Source organism: Natrix helvetica (genome assembly GCF_964273705.1).
Source record: "Natrix helvetica genome assembly, chromosome: 12".
Taxonomy (NCBI): domain Eukaryota; kingdom Metazoa; phylum Chordata; class Lepidosauria; order Squamata; family Natricidae; genus Natrix; species Natrix helvetica.
Genome location: NC_138556.1, coordinates 11,802,583 through 11,824,183, shown reverse-complemented (window position 1 = coordinate 11,824,183; position 21,601 = coordinate 11,802,583). Strand labels below are relative to the sequence as shown.

General features: G+C 42.0%; 1 protein-coding gene across 1 annotated transcript in view; it reads left to right on the top strand.

The window, feature by feature from the left end:
- The first annotated feature begins 660 nt into the window (after positions 1-660).
- Positions 661-21,601, top strand: part of LOC309398149 (5-formyltetrahydrofolate cyclo-ligase-like) — a 22,358-nt gene continuing 1,417 nt past the window's right edge. Inside the window, exons 1-2 of the mRNA XM_081964752.1 lie at positions 661-990; positions 8,549-8,813. Of these exons, the coding sequence (XP_081820878.1) occupies positions 835-990; positions 8,549-8,813 (421 nt within the window). The 5' untranslated portion in view covers positions 661-834. The remainder of the gene's footprint in view (positions 991-8,548; positions 8,814-21,601) is intronic.

Sequence of the window (21,601 nt, the reverse complement as noted above, 5' to 3'; positions counted from 1 at the left end):
TGTTGTTAAGTTGAGGACTACCGGTAGCCCTTTTTGTAAAATAAAAAATAATAATATCATAAAATAAAATAAATAATAAAATAGACTAAAATAAAATGAAATAATACAATAAAATAGAATAATAAAAATATAATAACATAGAAATAAAATAAAATAGAATAAAAAAATAAAAGAATAAAATAGAATAATAAAAAAGAATAGAATAGAATAATAAAAAAGAATAGAATAGAATAATAAAATAGAATAAAAGAATAGAATAATAAAAAATAAAATAAATAATAAAAATAATATCATAAAATAAATAATAAAATAGGCTAAAATAAAACGAAATACAATAAAATAGAATAATAAAAATATGATAAAATAGAAATAAAATAAAATAGAATAAAAAAATAAAAGAATAAAATAGAATAGTAAAAAAGAATAGAATAATAAAAAAGAATAGAATAGAATAATAAAATAGAATAGAATAGAATAATAAAAAACAATAAAATCAATAATAAAAAAGAATAGAATAATAAAATAAAATAGAATAATAACATAGAATAGAATAATAAAATAAAACAAAATAATAACATGAAATAATAATGAAATGAAAGTCACCCAACCCACCCCTTCGTGACAAATCAACCACCGTCTCATCTTCGGACTTTGGAGCGGGCTGCCTCTTTGTTTTGGCGCCTCTCCAAGCAAAGGGGAGCGAGCGCTCTCTTTTCCCCTCGCCTTCCCGACGCTCAGGGACCTTTAGAAACGACCCCCCGAGTCCGCTCAGAGCTTCCTCCGTGTTCGGGGCGCCTCCCCGAGGTCGGCCGAGGCGGCTGCTCTCGCACTCCCATGGACCGCTCGGAGGAAGGAGGAGCCGCCGCAAGCCCGGCCGACATGGCAGCCCTGCACGCAGCCAAGCGCGCCCTGCGAGCGGAGCTGAAGCGCCGCCTGAAAGGGCTGAGCGAAGCCGAGAAGCTCCGTCAGTCGTGCCTGCTGGCCGGCAAGGTGGGTGGGGGAGTCGGTGGGAGAGCGGTGGGCTTTCTCCGGACGGTCCCCTCCAGGGGCCTTTGCAGCCGAGCCCGGAGAACGCGAGAAAGTCCCCGGGGGTTTCCGTCGCGGACCTCTCCAAAAGCGCAAAGCCCGTGCGCCCACGCGCGTCTCGAAGCTGGTGCCCGCAGACCTTGGCAGACCCGGGGATTTCCCCACTCCCGACTGAGAATCCTCGCCCCTCGCCCGCCACTCCCACCGCCCCCACACGCGACTAAGGACCTGGCCTTTCACGGAAGGGAGGGAGGGTATTCGGGAAAAGGGCAGCGGGTGGGCGCGGAGGGGATTTGGCAACGGTGGAAGGGGCACCCAGCGCTGCGCTCTGCGTGTCTGGGGGACGCCCTGAAGCCTTTCTTGCCTTCTCCCAGAAGCGGAAACTCAGGGCGAAGACCTGGCTCTGTCTTGCTGTTGCCAACTCCTACTCTGGAAGCAAGGCTGGGCTTGGAGCCAAAGGGTTTCACAGCGAAGGCAAAGAAGGAAGTGGAAACTGGCTTGGGAAGTCACAGGCTGGAAGTTGGTCGTGAGAATCCGCCTTAGGTGGTGTCTCCAACGCCCACGGCGCTCTCCTTCAGCAAATCACGATGTAGCTTTGAGCATTGACAGGAAGCCAGCACGTTCTGTCTTTGTCTGCATTTAAGGGGAGGGTAAAAAACACAGCAGGGACGCGGCTAAGACGCTGAGCTTGTCGATCAGAAAGGTTGGCAGATGGGCGGTTGGAACCCCTAGCGCTGCATAATGGAGTGAGCTCCCTTTACTTGTCCCAGCGTCTGCCAACCTAGCAGTTCCAAAGCATGTAAAAATGCAAGTAGAAAAATAGGAACCACCTTTGGTAGAAAGGTAACAGCGTTCTGTGCCCCTTTGGCGTTTAGTCATGCCGGCCACATGACCACGGAGACGTCTTTGGACAACGCTGGCTCTTTGGCTTTGAAATGAAGATGAGCACCGCCCCCTAGAGTCGGGAACGACTAGCACATATGTCCGAGGGGAACCTTTATTTTTATGAAACACAGCATTGACTGAAGTGTCAAGTGTCCTCTCTTTCTGTATGATGCTTGTGTTTTGTTTCATCTGTGTCCCAACTGCTTTGCAGAACCCCCATCAGGAGCTTCAAATTGTCTTCTCAGCTTCTTTTATCCTGGGTCTTTGGGGCCCTAACAGATGTAAGTCAAAGATAATAAGGAGTCCGGAGGCTAAATTATATGACGAGCGATTGAGGGAGCTGGGGGTGTTTTTGTCCCAAAGGTGCTTTTTCAAGAGGCAAATTGGACTTTCGGGTTTTTCTTTGAAGACGGTTTGCTTCTTGGAAACTTCTTGGATGACAAGTGAAACGTCTTCAAAAAAACAAACAAACCAGAAAGTCCAATTGCCTCTTCAAAAAGCACCTTTGAAACAATACAATACAATACAATAGTAGAGTTGGAAGGGACCTTGGAGGTCTTCTAGTCCAACCCCCTGCCTAGGCTGGAAACCCTACACTGTTTCAGATAAATGGCTATCCAACATCTTCTTAAAGACTTCCAGTGTTGGGGCATTCACAACTTCTGGAGGCAACTTCTGTTCCACTGATTAATTGTTCTAATTGTCAGGAAGTTTCTCCTCAGTTCTAAGTTGCTTCCCTCCTTGATTAGTTTCCACCCATTGCTTCTTGTTCTACCCTCAGGTGCCTTGGAGAATAGTTTGACACCCTCTTCTTTGTGGCAACCCCTGAGATATTGGAAGACTGCTATCATGTCTCCCCTAGTCCTTCTTTTCCTTAAACTAGACCTACCCAGTTCCTGCAACCGTTCTTCATATGTTTTAGTCTCCAGTCCCCTAATTATCTTTGTTGCTCTTCTCTGCACTCTTTCTAGGGTCTCCACGTCTTTTCACAACCATGACCTGGATGACTGAGAATCTCCATAGACATTTAGCCTATGAGTGATTGGGGGCGGGGGGGGGGGGAGCTAGGTGTATTTAGCCTATCGAAGAGAAGGATTGAGGGGACATGACAACTGTCTTCCAGTACTTGAAGGGCTGTCCTAGAAGGGATTGACTTATTTTCCAAAGCACCTGAAGGCATGACAAGAAATAATGAGTGGAAGACCATTAAAGAGAAACCCAACCTAGAACTAAGGAGAAATTTTCTGACAGTGAGAACAATTATTCAGTGGGACAGCTTGCTTCCTGGAATTGTGGATGCTTTCAACATTCACAATTCTAGGAACATATTTTGGAGGTTTTCAAAAATAGATCGAACAACATTTAACTGGAATGGTATAAAGTTCCCTGCCTAGACTAAAATTCAACAGGACTAGAGTTGGACAAGAAGGTCTCCATGCTTTCTTCTAGCCCTATGATTCTGCGTATGGCTGAATTCAGTTTATTTCAAACTTACCATGCAATTAGTTTCATTTGAGAATCTCAAGGGTGCTTTTTTTTTTTCCAGGAGGCAACTGGACTTCCTTGTTTTTTTCTTTTGATGGTGTTTCGCTTCTCATCCAAGAAGCTTCTTCAGCTCTGACAGAATAGTGGGGGATGGAAGGATTTATATTCCTTGCAAACAGCTGGTCATTTGTACCCTTTTAGAGCAGGAGTCTCCATCCTCACCAACTTTAAGACTTATGGACTTCAGTTCTGGAAGTTGGAAGTTCACAAGTTGTAAAGTTGGCAAGGTTGGAGACCCCTGTTTTAGAGGGTCTTTGAAGCACTGGGAGGCTTATCTGTGTCCTGAGGGTCAGCTGAGTTAGTGCTCCTGGTTCCTGTAGTCTGCAATTTTTCCTCTGGAAATCCATTCCTACTCCCATTCAAAGAGTGTTCATCCCAAATTGTATAGCTAAAAGCCTGCAAGGAATATAGATCCTTCCATTCCTCACTATCTTGTCAGAGCTGAAGAAGCAAAAGAAAAAAAAACCCCAAGAAAGTCCAGTTGCCTCCTGAAAAAAGGACCCTTGGGACAACCATGACTAGAATGACTGACAATCTCTACAGACTTTCATCTGAGAAATGATGCTAAGGGAAAATTTATCCTTCATTCTGAAAATGAAAGTCTGGGATTCCCCCCCCCCCTGTTTTCATGAGAAACTGACTAAGGGGATATGAAATTCCACACCCAGAGTGCTGCATCAAGTCATCACACTATAAAAAAAGATGGTGAGACTTTGGAAAAAGTCTCAGAGATGAGCAACTAAGATGATTCAAGTTTTGGAGACTAAAACGCATGAAGAACGTCTGCAGGATTTGGGTTTGGCTAGTCTAGAGAAAAGAAGAATGAGGGGCAACATGATAGCAGTCTTCCAATATTTAAGGGGCTGCCACAAAGAAGAGGGGGTCCAATTATTTTCCAAAGTAACAGAGGTCAGAATAAGAGACAATGGAAAGAAGGAGAGAAGCAACTTGGAATTAAAGGGAAACAGTGAGAACATTTACCGTAACTCATGGAACAGCCTGCCTTCAGTAGTTATGATTGGAGGTTTTAAAGAAGAGACTGAACAGCCATTTTTTTTGAAATAGTATAGAATCTTCTGATTATGCAGGTGGTTGGACTAGAAGACCTCCAAGGTCCCTTCCAGCTCTATTCTGATTGATTGATTGATTGAAGATGTGAATATATTCTAATATAGGTAAAGGTAAAGGTTCCCCTTGTACATATGTGCTAGTCATTCCCAACTCTAGGGGGCGGTGCTCATCTCCATTTCAATGCCAAAGAGCCAGTGCTGTCCAAAAATGTCTCAGTGGTCAATGTGGCCGGCATGATTAAATGCCGAAGGCTCACGGAACGCTGTTACCTTCCCACCAAAGGTGATTCCTATTTTTTCTACTTGCATTTTTATATGCTTTTGACGTGCTAGGCTGGCAGAAGCTGGGACAAGTAACAGGAGCTCACTCCATTATGCGGCGCTAGGGATTCGAACCGCCAAACTGCTAACCTTTCTGATCGACAAGCTCAGCGTCTTAGCCACTGAGCCACCGGGTCCCTATATTCTAATATATTTTCAGTTAAATCGGTGATATATAGACACAGGATATCCTATACTCCCTATAATCACCTTTGGTAAATTATTTTTAAATGGCCATTTCTATGCCACCAAAGCCGTGAAAATCATACTGGAAAGTATACTTTTCAAAGTTTTGTCAAAACTTAAATACTCTGATCATTCCGGATCAGTAGAATTAATGAATAATCAGAGCATGCAAACAAGTAGGACTTCAGTCACCAAAACAAACATTCATCAAGTAAAAGTAGCCAGTCATTAATCCAACAGCAGCAGGAAAGTCAATCTAGCGTGATTATTCTACTGAATATTAAGATATTTGGAAAAAATGAATATTTTCAAGGAGAAAAACACCAGCAAAATAAATGCTCTCTCTTCTACCTGAACCTTTCAATTTCCTACCATTTGAGCAGTTGGATAATTTCCCAGCATATTTTAATTTATATTATTATTTATTTTATTTTATCAGACTTATTAGTCGCCCCCTCTCCCCACAGGGACTCAGGGCGAATCTATTTTATCATAATGATTGATAGCTCTATCATAGTATAAACACCTCTCGGGCATGTTGCAGTGTTGAAGCACCCAATAGAAATGCGAGGGCCTGGTGAACTCGGAAAATATGGATGCATTATAAGAAATCTTATGAACTTTGACTTTGCTCAGAGTGAGGTATGGTTTATTTGATTTACTCCCCACTGTCCTGCTCGAACCAGCTTTCAAAGTAGCTCAGAAAATTAAAAACATAACCAAAATTTAACAAACTCGAAGCCAAGAATTCAGTTAAGAAGAATTTAGAGATTTTGTGAATGTTAGGGGCTAGATAAAGACTCTACAGGTCCTTCCCTGGCAAAACTCCTTACGTAATTGGTTGTCATTGTTGATTGAAAAAGACCAATACCAGTCTTGGAAGAGAACTTGAAGCTCTTCTAGTCCAACCCCCTGCTTAGGCAGGAAACCCTACACCACTTCAGACAAATGGTTATCCAACATCTTCTTAAAAACTTCCAGTGTTGGAGCATTCACGACTTCTGGAGGCAAGTTGTTCCACTCATTAATTGTTCTGACTATCAGGAAATTTCTCCGTAGTTCTAGGTTGCTTCTCTCCTTGGTTAGTTTCCACCCATTGCTTCTTGTCCTGCCCTCAGGTGCTTTGGAGAATAGCTTGACTCCCTCTTCTTTGTGGCAACCCCTGAGATATTGGAACAATGCTATCATGTCTCCCCTAGTCCTTCTTTTCATTAAACTAGACATACTCAGTTCCCGCAACCGTTCTTCATGTTTTAGCCTCCTGTCCCTTAATCATCTTTGTTGCTGATATTGTTAACAACAACAACAACATAAACCACAACAATAAACAGTAACTAATAGCAACAACAACCAACCAACCACCAATTTGGCCCAATGATTAAGGCACCAGGCTAAAAAGCTGGAGACCATGAGTTGAAGTCTTACTTTAGCCATGAAAGCCAACTGGGTGACTTTGGGCCAGTCACTCTTTCTCAGCCCAGCACGCCTCATAGGGTTGTTGTTTTATGGGGAAAATAAGAAGAGGAAGTTGTGTTGGATATGTTTGCTCCCTTGAGTTATTTGTCAAAGACAATAAAGGCAGGTTATAAATAAATGAAAAATAAAAATAAAACCGAGATCTTGGGAAAGATTGGCGTAGAAAAATCTTATCCAGATTTATCGAAGAGCTCACATCTTCATTCATTGCCTATTTGGGACACGGAGAATAATGTATTATGTTCCTCTTTTTCCGTGCCTTATCTTCACCTCCAACAGCTAAAACACTGTGACAAGTGAGAATAGCTGTGTTATATTCTCTTCCCCATTCATAAATCTGATACCACTTGCTGAAAGGCTCTGTCCCTGTGACTCCAAAGAAGTGAAGACCACTGGACACATCCTCCTTCGATGCTCTTTTTATAGAGATATTCGGCGAGGGGGGAATTACCCTTCCAATATTTAATAGGTATCCTGGCTGTTCTGACACTGCTTATTTCTAATCGCTGCTTAAGAATGAATGGATTGTGATCACAGTGCAGGTGGCTAGATCCTGCGTAGCAACCCTGGGGATTCATTGGAATGCGACAATAATGATCTGAGCCACAGTGGCGCAGTGGTTAGAGTGCAGTACTGCAGGCTCCTTCTGCTGACTGCCATCTGCCTGCAATTTGGCAGTTCAAGTCTCAGCAGGCTCAAGGTTGACTCAGCCTTCCATCCTTCCGAGGTGGGTCAAATGAGGACCCAACATTGTTGGGGGAAAGAAGCTGACTCTGTAAACCTCTTAGAGAGGGCTGGAGAAGTGGGATATAAGTCTAAGTGCTATTGCTATTATTCCGTTATAGCTATTTTGCACCATTAATGCAGCAAATATCTTTTCGTATTACCACTTCATTGCATTTTAGTCTCTAATAACTATAGGCATTCACAATTTCAAGATTGATGTTATAATATGTTATAGTTTAGTCCATGTTGGGTTTTGTTTATGTGCCAAAGACCACCAAATCATGATTTTAACATAGATGTTATTTGTTCTTTATGATTTTATTCTAGAAATTTTAACTGGATACAGGGAGTCCTTGACTTATAACAGTTCATTTAGTGACTGTTCAAGGTTACAACGGCACTTTAAAAAAAGTGACTCATGACCATTTTTTACACTTATGACTGTTGCACATTCCCACAGTCACGTGATCAAAAATAAGATGCTTGGCAACTGACTCACATTTATGACGATTGAAGTGTCATAGATTCACAGGATTCCCTTTTACGACAAAGTCAATGGAGAAGCCAGATTCATTTAACAACTGTGTTATTAACTGAACCACTGCAGTGATTCACGCATGGCAAGAAAGTTTGTAAAATGGGGCCAAGCTCACTTAGCCAATGTGTCAAGACTGCAAGCCATCTTTTCTTTTTGGACTTCAGGCCTGCCACACTTTCTACTGTGGGAAACTGGGAGGGGGTGATTATGTGGAGTCGGGTGATATGTAGCCATAACAACATTCTTCTTAGAAAGTCAAAGTCATTCATTGTCTCTGTACCTGGCTGGAACTGGATGGGAGGACTCTATCTTCGTGGCAGAGGAAGATTGGACCATGTAATGAACTTGTGGGTGTTGGGGCAGGATCTTGAACTTTCAACTGGGTGGGAAAACCTGGAAGTTTTCAGATTCGGGTTTTCCCAGATGTGCCACAATGAGACATTGTGTCAGGGTTCCAAAGAGCATCCAAAATAAAATCAGAGTCCGAGGCAAAAGATTCCTCAAATTTCCAATTTGTTAAATTTGTTTCCAATTTGTTTGCTCTTTTAACAAATTGGAAATTTGAGGAATCTTTTGCCTCGGACTCTGATTTTATTTTGGATGCTCTTTGGAACCCTGACACAATGTCTCATTTAGCAATAGAAATTTTGGGCTCAATTACGGTCGTATTTTTTGAGTGTTTTTAACTTGTTCTGGTCTTTGACTGGAGTAAACATTGACTTGGCTTGACATTCATTCATAAATCTGATTGCAGATTCTCCTTTTCCCGAAACAGGTGGTGGCCCATCCTCGCTACCTCGCTTCCCAGCGCATTGCAGTCTTCCTAAGCATGCCGGATGAGGTCCGGACCAACGAAATCATTAAAGACATTTTTCAAAAAGGCAAAGAGTGCTTCATTCCATGGTACAAGCCCCAAAGCAGCCACATGGACATGGTCAAGCTAGCTTCCTATGAAGAAATTGCCTCACTTCCACTGACATCCTGGAATATCCATCAACCAGCCGAAGATGACGCCCGGGAAGACGCATTGGCAATGGCGGGTAAGCTTGGAAGTGTGACACAGGATTGTGATATCAGGAGGATGTGGCTTATACCTTGGCTTAAGAGGGATAAAAGCAGGCATCTATTTGCATGCACTAAGTCAGTGGTGACGTACTATGGAACGCATGCCAGAGGTGGCACTCAAAGCCATATAAATAAAATCACATGGAATGAGTAGTGTTTAGATCAATTTGATGATTTGCAGATGCTTTGGAGAGTCAAATCGTCCAATTCGACCAATCCAGTGTAAAATTGGCCTGTTCTTACTGGGACAGAGGCAACTTAAGTGAGCTTTGCAAACCAGTTGCAGTTCCCCCTCCTTACAGAAATAGTTGAGTAAATGCATTCTATGACCAGTAGATGGCAGGGTAGAATGCATTAAGAAATGAGCCAGTATGACATTTTCTCTCTCTCTCTCTCCCCCTCCCCTTTCCCAGCCCAGCCCAGGTATGATACAACCTTTCTCCCTGGGGAAGAATTTATCTCTGGGCTTGAAAAGCAAGCTGGAGAAGGGCCCATCTCACATTTTAAGAAAAAACAAAAAAACCTCCCATGCCCTAAATGTCTTTAAATATTACCTTCTCCTAAGGGTGCCTTATGATTACATTACTTCATTGTCTGGATGTATAGTCAGAACTTAAGCTCTGGAGACAAATTCTATTCTATTCTATTCTATTCTATTCTATTCTATTCTATTCTATTCTATTCTATTCTATTCTATTCTATTCTATTCCTATCCCACGCCTATTCTTATTTCATTCCATTTCTTTCCATGAATCTATTGTGTTGTTTTTATCCCATCCTGCCTTCTGTGAAATGAGCAACGCTTTGTTATTATTGATATTCCAGGCCAGTCAATGAAGGCACTTATGCCCACTAAAGCTCTTTGGACAGGTGCCAAAAGCTAAAAGATAGGAATTACCTTGAATGCCAGTAAGATGGGCATTTACTAATAAGATTGATTGATTGACTTAAAATATACCACCCAGGGGTGGGTTTCAACCAGCGTTACTGCCGGTTCACTCGTGCGCATGGGCGCTGGATGTGTGCTGTGCGCGCATGCGGAGTTCAATGGAAATTATTCTGCACATGCGCAGAACTAAAAAAAAAGATGACGGGGGTGGCGGCTGGGGAACCGGTTCGGGGGTGTGGCCAGCCTATGTCACTGCTGGTTCTGCGACCCAGGCTGGCATTCCACTACCGGTTTGACCGAACTGGGCCAAACTGGTAGGAACCCATCTCTGGTACCGCCCCTTTTACCACAGGATAACTCTGTGATAAGTTACAGAGTAAACTTGCCTAACATTCTGGAATAAATATCTCTCTGTAGAAACATTTCAATTTATGGCTTTCTTTTTTTCTTCTCTTCAGTCCTGTCCAATTCTTGGACAGTGCCTGGACAAGCCCTGCATTTTTCTTGGCACGCTTTTGCTGTGGTAGTTTGCCATTGCCTCTTTCCTAGGGCTGAGGCAAAGTGACCGGCCCAAAACCCACCCAGCTGACTTCGTAGCTAAGGCAGAACGAGAACTCACCACCTCCCAGTTTCTAGCCCGATGCCTGAAACGCAACACCAAACCGGTTCTGAAACATCTATCCGAATTGGAGGTTTGAAATGCAGAATATATGAGACAAATTCGAGTGGAAGCTGTGCTTTATGATTTGCAAACCTGGAAAAGCTGAGCAGCGATTGTGTGTGTGTGTTGTTTGGTTTCGTTAACTCCAAATTCTTTTTCCAAAATATTCAGAGCCGTGTTTACTTAAAAGCTGTGTTCTCATGTTTATTAAACAGAGGACTCTGTTTAAATCTAGTTTGTCTTGGTAATTATATTTTTGCTTTTGACAGCTGCTCCATATGTACCATGTCACAAAACTGATATTATTCCTAAAGGGACAGGCACAGGGTTTTGCTATTACTGGATTTAAAACAGTCATAACCAGAGCTGGGTACAAATGGCCTCTGACCCCCCCCCAATGTTTTTTTATTTGTTTTGTTTATATTACTTTCCATTTCCATTAAACAGTGTGTGATCTGGGTACAGTTATTTGAACAGTCATAATCCACGTATTTGTTTTTGTATTTGTCACAATAACATTAATAATATAACTATATAGTAATATAACTACAATAATTTATAACATCTTCATCTTCAAGCTCTCACCAGATTAACATTTCCTCTTTTTATATCTCCTCCTTTCTAACTTCTGTTTCTCTGGCCTAACCATTGATAAAATACATCCCACGTCAAGAAATATTCAGTTTCTTCTTTATTCTTAACAGTAAATGTTAGTCTTCCCATTTCTACACATCCTAGTATTTTCTTAATGACATAACATATTTTTCGGAGTATAAGACGCACCTTTCCCCCCTAAAAGAGGTGAAAATTTGGGTGCGTCTTATACACTGAATATAGCCCCACCCACCCACCGACCCCAACCCTTTGGCCTCTGCCCCCCAGCAATTTACCTCCTTGCAGCAAACAGGAGCTTGCGGAGGCTTCAATAGGCTATAGCAATCCCTGCAGCCTGAAACAGCTGATGATCGGGAGAAATTGAAAATGAAACTTGCTGTTTGTTCCAGGAGGCAAATTGCTGGGAGGCAGAGGCAAATTTTTTTTTTCTTGTGCTAATCAGGCTGTTTGTTGCAAGGAGGTAAGTCAATAATTATAAATGCCTATAGAATGTTCAAATTATTGTACTTATCTTTTAAAGACTGCTTTATTATTGTTCTAGACAGCTTAACAAAATGAAGAAGCTTTTTAAAATAAATGCTTGATCTGCAGATGCCCAGTACTATTGTATCTTCTTTTAATTAGCAGAGAATAATAAGTATACTTCCAGAGAGCACATCAATTTTAACAGCATCTGTACAAGTATAGTCTGAAATGTAACACTACAAACAGTGTATATTGTCTGTGACTGTTTGTTGTTTGTTGCAAGGAGGGAACTTGCAGAGGCAGATATTTTTCCCTTGTTTTCCTCCCCAAAAGTTGGGTGCGTCTTATACTTTGGAGCGTCTTATACTCTGAAAAATACGGTACTCATCTGACAGAATCTCATCATTTTTCCATTGTTGTGCAAATATAATTCTGGTTGCAGTTAGTATAGATAAAAACAGATATATAGTTTTCTTATCATATTTTTCCAGTAGGATGCCCAACAAAAATGTCTATGGTTTCAGGTCTATATGATGCTTTTATCATTTTTTCCAACCATGTATTTTCGTCCATTAAGTTTTAGCTTTTGGGCAAGTCCACCACATATGATAGTATGAACCCAATGTTTGATTACACTTCCAACATTTAGCAGATCTATCTTTGTACATTTTGGCGAATCTTGCCGGTGTAAAATGCCATCTATAAAAAAAAATGATTTCCCAGAGGAAATAAAAGAGGAGCAAAAGGGGAGTGGAGTTTGCAGGAGACAATTGGTTCACTTAATTGGTTCGTGACTCTCCAAGACTCCTTGCCAAGTTTTGCAGATATCGGCCTGGCAGCTCTCCGAGCCAGATAAGGTCTGTGACTGTAAATCCTCCCTTGAAAGACTTTGCTGGATGTGAATGAGAGGAATTCACAGTCAATTAATCAAAGGGTGTTTTGTCGGAACCAGGAGTTTGCTTCACGCTCTTGGGAAGCCTAGGTCAGAACGCAAACCTCCATCCAAGCGTCTTAACTACGTGAGCTCCTGTCTGCTCCCAACCCCAAACTTATCCACGGGAATTCCTCTGAAGGGGTAAAAGAACATTTGAAAATAAATGACATCATAGAAGACATTTTGAAAATAAATGGCTTCCTGAAACCGAGGGAGGATCGGTTGTGGGGGAAGAAAACCGCAGGAGCATTTCTCAGCCCTCATTACCGAAACTCATCAAATAAGGCTATCCCTTTGATCAGTTATTATCTATTTATACCCTTTGTAGCCGAAAGTAGGTTGGAGCTCAGTGGAGGGGCTCCTGTGCCAAACGCGGTTTAATCAGAATGTGACACCACACATAATTACCTGGGAATAAGCTCCGCTAAACCCAGTGGAGTTTTTCTTAATAGTAACTGCATAGTGTGTCTGTCAAGTTATTTGCAGGCTAACGGAAGTGTTCCTTTGCAAAGCCAAGCCACAACTCAACAACACAACGTTTTGCTGTCTGAGAATAACTTGTAGTTTTCTGAACTAATAGCTGTGCTTTGGGGCCAAAAGGGGAGAAAACACTATAATAATGGGGAAGGTTATTCCATGCTATTAAAATTACAGTATCTCACTGATAAATCTACAAAGTCCCTTGGTCTGCAAGGTGAGCTAACTGGTCAGTCCTAGAGATCAACCCTGACTGCTCTTTAGGAGGCCAGATCCTGAAGATGAAACTCAAATCCTTTGGCCACCTAATGAGAAGGAAGGGCTCCCTGGAGAAGAGCCTAACACTGGGAAAGATTGAGGGCAAAAGAAGAAAGGGACAACAGAGAATGAGGTGGCTGGATGGAATCACCGAGGCTGTAGGCCTGAGCTTAAATGGACTCCAGAGGATGGTAGAGGACAGGAAGGCCTGGAGGAATGTTGTCTATGAGGTTGTGATGTGTCGGACACAACTTCACAACTAACACAACAATGGGAGTGTTCCTTTACAAAGCCGGGCCACGACTCAACAACACAAAATGTTGCTGTCTGAGAGTAATTTGCAGTTTTCTGAACTAATAGCTGTGCTTTAGGGTCAAAAGTGTGTGTGTGTGTGTGGGGGGGAAACCTATAATAATGGGGAAGGTTGTTCCATGCTATCAGAACTATGGTATCTCATTGATAAATCTAGTTTAAATATATTGAATATAGCATATCCTCACATAGAGAGGCAAAAATAGTTTGCTTCAGAGCTGGGCAGGCATGCCCAGAGCAACTGATCTACAGTATTCCCTTTTTAAACTCCAGGATTTTTCTAAGCCATTCAGTTTCTGAGATTTCACTCCAATGGCTTATCTCCATTAGAAAAATTCCATCCGGTGTTACATTGTTAAGCTTTTCCTGGACTGCAGATATATCCCTCAGATAGTCATCCCTGATCAACTACCAACAAGAAACCAAGAATAACAGAGTTGGAAGGAACCATGAAGGTCTCGTATCCAACATACCATGTCAAACAAATAGCTGTCGACAGTCTCTTCTTAAAAGCTTCCAGTGTTGAAGCATTCACAACTTCTGGAGGCAAGTTGTTCCACTGATTAATTGTTCTCACTGTCAGGAAATTTCTCCTTAGTTCTAAGATGCTTCTCTCCTTGATTAGTTTCCACCCATTGCTTCTTGTTCTGCCCTCAGGTGCATTAGAGAATAGCTTGACTCCCTCTTCTTTGTGGCAGCCCCTGAGATATTGGAACACTGCTATCATGTCTCCTCTAGTCCTTCTTTTCATTAAACTAGATACATTCCTATCCATCTAAGAAAATGAGACTACAGGATGTGTTCTTCATAGCCTGTTTCCCCAAAAGCAATATTATTGATTAGGATGCTTGGTGTTGTACAGATTTTTGGAAACAGCCTTAATTTGAATCAAACTCCTTGTAAGGAAGTCAAGCACAAGAAGAATCGCAAACACAGATGAAGAAAGCAGGGGTGGGTTATTGTGGAAACAAGATCTTTCTTTCTGGTATTGGAAACCCTCCATTGGGTATAATCTCAAAGCCAACAATCCTTTAATTCTGTGTCTCCAAACTAGCATTATAAATCTCATGCATACTTAAGGATTAACGTGGCCTTTTCCAGAGTCAGACCCGAGAATGATTCTGATTTGGGGGGAGAGAGAGTGAGACAAAAAGCACTCCTTAAAATCTTCCTCAAAAGGCAGAAAGTCTACACCACGTCTGTCTAATAAAGGAACAGGAAGAGAGAAGAAGCCACACACTTGGATACAGTCATCCGTGATAGCGTACAGTGCTATGCAGGCTTGGCCTAAAATACAAATTGCTTGTTAGGGGTGTGTAAACAAAACACGATCTGATTTAAATCTAGGTTTGCAATCCGATTTGGACTTGAATTGTAATTTAGAGGATCAATCCAGGGCAGGGGTTGGCAACCTTAAATAATCAAAGAGCCACAAAGGTCCTAACCGGAAGCTCCCCCATTCAATTCTGGAGCCGACCGGAAATCCAGTTCCCCCACCAAAGAGTTTCCTCCTAGTGCAGTATCCTTTTTCCTCTGCTGACAGGAAGTCCGGTTTCCTCATCATGGAGTCTCCTCCTAGCACAGTGTCCTTTTTCCTCTACCTGCCCTAACCGAAAGCCCTACCAATTGTGAAGCTGACCGGCGGCAGGGAGCTGCAGCAGAGGGATGAAAGGCCCACATGCGGCTCCAGAGCCATGGGTTGCCAACTCCTGATTCAGGGGAAGGAAAAAAATGTTTCTGCATATGACTGATGCTTTGGACACTCAGGGGGTTGGGACAGAAGACCTCCAAGGTCCTTCCCGCCCTATGACTCTATTGTTCTGTGTGCAAAACTCTACAAGTCATCAATCTTATTTGATTCAATAGTTCCAATGCTCTGCTGCTTCAATTTGGAAATCTGACTTAATTTGTGGGCTCAGTCAAATTGCCTTCAAGTCAAATCTCTGAATTGAGTTGTCAAATGCCTCTCTTACAGCAAAGACCAGCACCTACGGTAACGTTTTGGGATGCTTAGTCCCTATTAATCAAAGGAGGAGTGGATTGGCTGCTCTCCTTTTTCTCACAAATAATTTATTTCACTTTTTAAAAAAAAATAATCAATTCAACAGAACAGCCCTGGCAGAAGCTGTGAAAACAGCCTGACAGTAATCACAGATAGAGTACCCATCCAAGTGCATTGATACCAATATTCAAATAAATTGCAGCTCCCAGCCAGAAACAGAAATAATTAAGTGAGAGGAAGCAATTTAGTTCCAGGCTGGAGATGTTAAGCTAAAAAGGTTGCGCAATAAGGAAAGAGATGTGGGTTAAAAAAAAAAAACTTATGCCCCCTGCTGACTCCTCTTTATGATGGTGTCAAATCATGTGCTGAGTTGATGGAAAGCACATCCAGGGACCACTTCTCATCAGTGCGAGCATTAAAAGAAACTATTCAGGTACAGCCATAATTTTTCAGAGTTTTAATCACTTGCGCCGAGCTGCTGTATGAATTACTTACCGTGATTGGATGGGCATGCAAGTAAAAATTTGCTATCAATTCCATCTTTGCACCTGAGTTAAATAGCAATGGCGCTTAGACTTATATACCTCTTCCCAGTGCTTTACAGACCTCTCTAAGCGGTTTACAGAGTCAGCCTAGTGCCCCCCCAAAAATCTGGGTCCTCATTTTATTGATCTCGGAAGGATGGAAGGCTGAGTCAACCTTGAGTCTGGTGAGAATCGAACTGCTGGCAGTGGGCAGAGGGAAGGAAGGAAAGGATGGAAAGGAAAGGAAGGGAAGGGACAGGACGGGAAGGAAGGAAGGAAGGAAGGAAGGAAGGAAGGAAGGAAGGAAGGACAACAGCAATAGCACTTAGACTTATATACCGCTTCACAGGGCTTTACAGCCCTCTCTAAGCGGTTTACAGAGAATCAGCCTATTGCCGCCAACAGTCTGGGTCCTCATTTTATTGATCTCGGAAGGATGGAAGGCTGAGTCAACCTTGAGCTGGTCGGGATCGAACTCCTGGCAGTGGGCAGAGTCAGCCTGCAATACTGCATTCTAAACACTGTGCTGCCACAGACCTCTTTGTATTAAATAAATACATTTGTGTTCCAATATTTAAAGAGTTCCTTTAATTTTCACAGTCTTGGGCATGCGATTGGAGAAAATATATATTCTTGTTTTGAAATGAAAAAGCAAAAAAGAAGATACATGATGGGAGACCACTGAAATCCACAGGAATCTGGATCATACTAAACTTTTATGGAATGCTATTGCCAAGCTCATTACTTTATTTATATTTCAGTTTTCCTATTTTTATAAATATTACTCCATATTTATTTTCAATTCACGCTTTGTTATTTTATGTGAAACTTCCAAACTGCAAGATTAGACTATAAATAAATAAACAGAATTGTTTCTTGCCATTCTGAGGTAGAAATAGCAAAACAAAAACAGTGTATTTCTAAAATAACTTGGTTGTAGTTAGTTGCGAAGTCATGTCCGATCCATTGCGACCCCATGGACAATGTTCCTCCAGGCCTTCCTGTCCTCTACCATCCTCTGGAGTCCATTTAAGCTCACGCCGACTGCTTCGGTGACTCCCATCCAGCCACCTCATTCTCTGCCATCCCTTCTTCTTTTGCCCTCAATCTTTCCCAGCATTAGGCTCTTCTCCAGGGAGTCCTTCCTTCTCATTAGATGGACAAAGGATTTGAGTTTCATCTTAAGGATCTGGCCTTCTAAAGAGCAGTCAGGATTGATCTCCTCTAGGACTGACCGGTTGGATCGCCTTGCAGACCAAGGGACTTTGTAGATTTATCAATGAGATACTGTAATTTTAATGGCATGGAATAACCTTCCCCATTATTACAGCCCCACCACCACCACCACTTTTGGCAAAACGTTGTGTTGTTGAGTTGTGGTCTGGCTTTGCAAAGGAACACTTCCGTTAGCCTGCAAATAACTTGACAGATACACAATGCAGTTACTATTAAGGAAAACTCCGCTGGGTTTAGCGGAGCTTATTCCCAGGTAATTAGGTGTGGCATCTATTACTATTAGTAACATGTTAGTATTAGTCCAGCATCATTAAACACACACACACACACACACACAAATAACAAATTCTGCCAATACTTCTTTCCATTTTAAAAACACAAGAAAATAGCAAAGTCTTCCAGCATTTCTTTCAGTAAAGAAAATATCCATCCTTTGTCCTGTGAGTCCACTCCCTCCCTCCCAAAAATATGCTCAGGTGAGCCTTCCCCCCCCCATTGTCTTCTGACCAGATGGCACGATCATTTCCTACATTCCGTATTATTTTTGATGCATTCAGCTTGCATTTCTACCTCCCCCGAAGGCCATATCTGCTGGACTTTTTCTCTTTCCTTGCTCCAAAAGTTTTCCTCTGCTGCAAAATTTTCTTTAAAACAAAAAACAAAACAAAAAAAACCCCACCAAGCAAAATGATAAGTTTGTTCCAATGGGCTGCTCTAACTCGTGCTGCCTCATTTATTTCAAATGTCCCCTTGGCAAATCCTCCTCCGTAGTGAGGAAAAAAAACCAGACCTACATATAGTTGCCTTTAAAATGCAGCAGAGGCTCAGAATGCCAGCCTGTTCCTTCGCTCTTCTTGGCAAAGACAACGGCATCAATCCTGAAAGCAGATGGAACAGCGGCAAAAGCCGTGTCCCTTTGAGGTTTGAGGGCAGGATGGCAGAAACATCACCACTGAATGTATTCCAAATTTCCCTTCCCATGAAAGAAGCTAGCAATAGCACAAGCAATGTCACAGACTTATATAACGCTCAAGATTGACTCAGCCTTCCATCCTTCCGAAGTGGCTAAAATGGGGACCCAAATTGTTGGGGGCAAGAGCCTGACTTTGTAGACTGCTTAGAGAGGGCTGTAAAGCACTGTGAAGCAGTATATAAGTCTAAGTGCTATTGCTTGAGAAGGAAGGAAAAAAGGAAGGAAGGAAGGAAGGAAGGAAGGAAGGAAGGAAGGAAGGAAGGAAGGAAGGAAGGAAGGAAAGAAGGAAGGAAGGCGTAATGGTGCAGTGATTAGAATACAGTATTGCAGGTTGACTCTGCCAACTGCCAGCAGTTCGATCCTGATGGGGCTCAAAGTTGATTCAACCAACCATCCTTCCTTCCGAGTTCATTAAAATGAGAACCCAGATTGTCGGGGGCAATAAGCTGACTCTGTAAACTGCTTAGAGAGGACTATAAAGCACTGTGAAGCGGTATATAAGTCTAAGTGCCAGTGCTATTGCTATACTGTATGTTCTCTGGCCTGCTCATCACGAACTACAGACAAAAACAATCTTTTAACAAGCTAACTACTTTCAAACGTGAAAATGGGGAGAAGAAACCCCTTCTGCGAGCTGAAAAAACAATCACCATCTTAAATTGCAATTTCAGGGTTCCATCCAGAAGGCTCTTGATAATACTGACAGGTCCATGCTGAGAACTTGATGTTTCTCAACCAGGGGTTGATCTGCAATTAAATCTTTATTCCATTTTATATCTGACATCCAAACAAATGCTTCAGTAATTGTAGCTCTTTCCTTTCCCTTTGCCAACCCCCCACTCCCTCTCCCCTCCCCCGGAAAAAACAAATATATATTAAGTGCACAAACTGAGATTTTATCTTATGGAACATGCAATAGATCAACTGTGGAATTATTACCATGGAAAAACTTGAAGGGGGAAATAAATGGCTTGCTGTTGCAGCCATCCTCCCTTAGCCAACTTCTCCTCTTTAAAAAAAAACACTCAGCATTAGAGATAAGAAACTTGTTTAGACAGAATTTAAAAAAAGAAAAGAAAACAAGAGGGATTTTTGTAGAATGCAAAAATAAAAAAGCAAATAGAAATTAGAGCAAAACGTGGGAATAAAATAGTTTTATGGTGATATTTAGCTGTTACAATATATATTTTTGTGTTACAACCCCTGGTATGCCCAAATATGGGAGGGAGCTCACTACTCCCCCTTTCTGTCCTTCAGCTCATTACAGAGGACCTACCTATTTCCCTGGTTCAGCTGATAAGGAGGAGAGCCTGTGGCTTAGTGGCTAAGATATCTGCCTAATATATATACAGCCCAGGTTCAAATCCCAGTAAGGGTATGGCTAGCTGATGAGAGCTAAATAGCTTGAAATAGATCTATACTAGTCTCCCTTTATTTATTTATCAGCACAAATACAACACAAATTATATATGTATGTATGTATGTATGTAGTATATATAAACACTATATACATATACCACATACTACATATATATATATATATATATATATATATATATATATATATATATATATATATATATATATATATATATATTTTATTATTATTATTAATAATAATAATAATAATAATAATAATAATAATAATAATAATAATAATAATAATAATAATAATAATAATAATAATAATAATAATAATAATAATAATAATAATAATAATAATAATAAATATTTATTTCTTAGCCGCACCCTCTCCTGAAGGACTCGGGGCGCCGTACAACAAAACATAGGAAATAAATATATCGACATACATATAACAAAACATATACCAAGACATATACACGACATATACAAGGAGGAGGTGAAGTGATAGATAAAAACAAGTAAAAACACAATGTTTAAAAACCCCTAAATAAATTGAATGCAATTAAAATACCCCAAATAAAAAACCCGTCAGGAGCGATATAGTTGGATCAAAGTTGAGCCAGGCCAGCAACTTGAAAAAGGTGGGTCTTGAGCTTTACACGAAAGGAGCGGAGGTCAGAGGTATTCCTAATATCCGGAGGGAGGTCATTCCACAGGGCTGGGCCCGCCACAGAGAAGGCTCTACTCCTAGGTGCCGCCCCCTCGACACTGTCTGGTGGACGGCACCTGGAGGAGGCCCTCTCTGTGCGAGCGGATTGGTCGCAGGGATGTATGGGGCAGAATACGATCCCGCAAGTAACTAGGTCCTGAGCCATGGAGCGCTTTAAAGATTGTTATCAAAACCTTGAAACGCACCCGATAGACCACAGGAAGCCAGTGCAGCTCGCGCAGGAACGGTGTCACATGGGAGTACCTAGTACTCCCCATAATTACCCGCGCGGCTGCGTTCTGGACCAACTGTAGCCTCCGGGTGCATTTCAAGGGAAGCCCCATGTAGAGAGCGTTACAGTAGTCCAAGCGAGACGTCACCAGCGCATGAGTGACTGTGCGTAAGGCATCCTGGTCCAGTAGGGGGCGCAATTGGCGCACCAGGCGAACCTGGTGGAATGCCCCCCTTGCCACGGCTGTCACATGGTCATCCATGGACAGCCGGGCATCCAGGAGGACGCCCAAATTGCGCGCCCGCTCCACGGGGGCAAGTTGAATGCCCCCGATGGCCAATGATGGAATTAATTGGCTGAACCAGGGAGCCGGTACCCACAGCCACTCCGTCTTGGAGGGGTTGAGTTTGAGTCGGTTGTCATCCATCCAGATCCGTACGGCTTCCACACACCGGGACATCACTTCGATGGCCTCGTTGGGGTGGTTCGGGGTGGAAAAGTATATACATACAATATATATATATATATATTGTATGTATATACACACACACACACATATTTGTGGGTGTCTGTGTGTGTGTTATTACTATATTACTACAATTACTATATTACTATATTACATGTCTATGAGGGATGCAGTTGCTCAGTGGCTAAGACACTGAGCTTGTTGATCAGAAAGGTCGGCAGTTAGGAGGTTCGAATCCCTAGCGCCGCGTAACAGAGTGTTATTTGTCCCAGCTTCTGCCAACCTAGCAGTTCAAAAGCATGTAAAAAATGCAAGTAGAAAAATAGGAACCACCTTTGGTGGGAAGGTAACAGCGTTCTGTGCACCTTCAGCATTTAGTCATGCTAGCCACATGACCACGGAGACGTCTTCGGACAGTGCTGGCTCTTCGGCTTTAAAACAGAGATGAGCAGCGCCCTTAGAGTTGGGAACGACTAGCACATATGTGTGAGGGGAACCTTTACCTTTATATGCAAATCTGCCAGGGGTGTTTAGTTGTTTATGTGCCTTTTAAAAATAATAATAATAATCGGTTGGTGTTTGTTTATTGCAGTTATCAGCATGCCTCCTATACAAATATGTCTGCATATATTTAGCCAGTTGCCT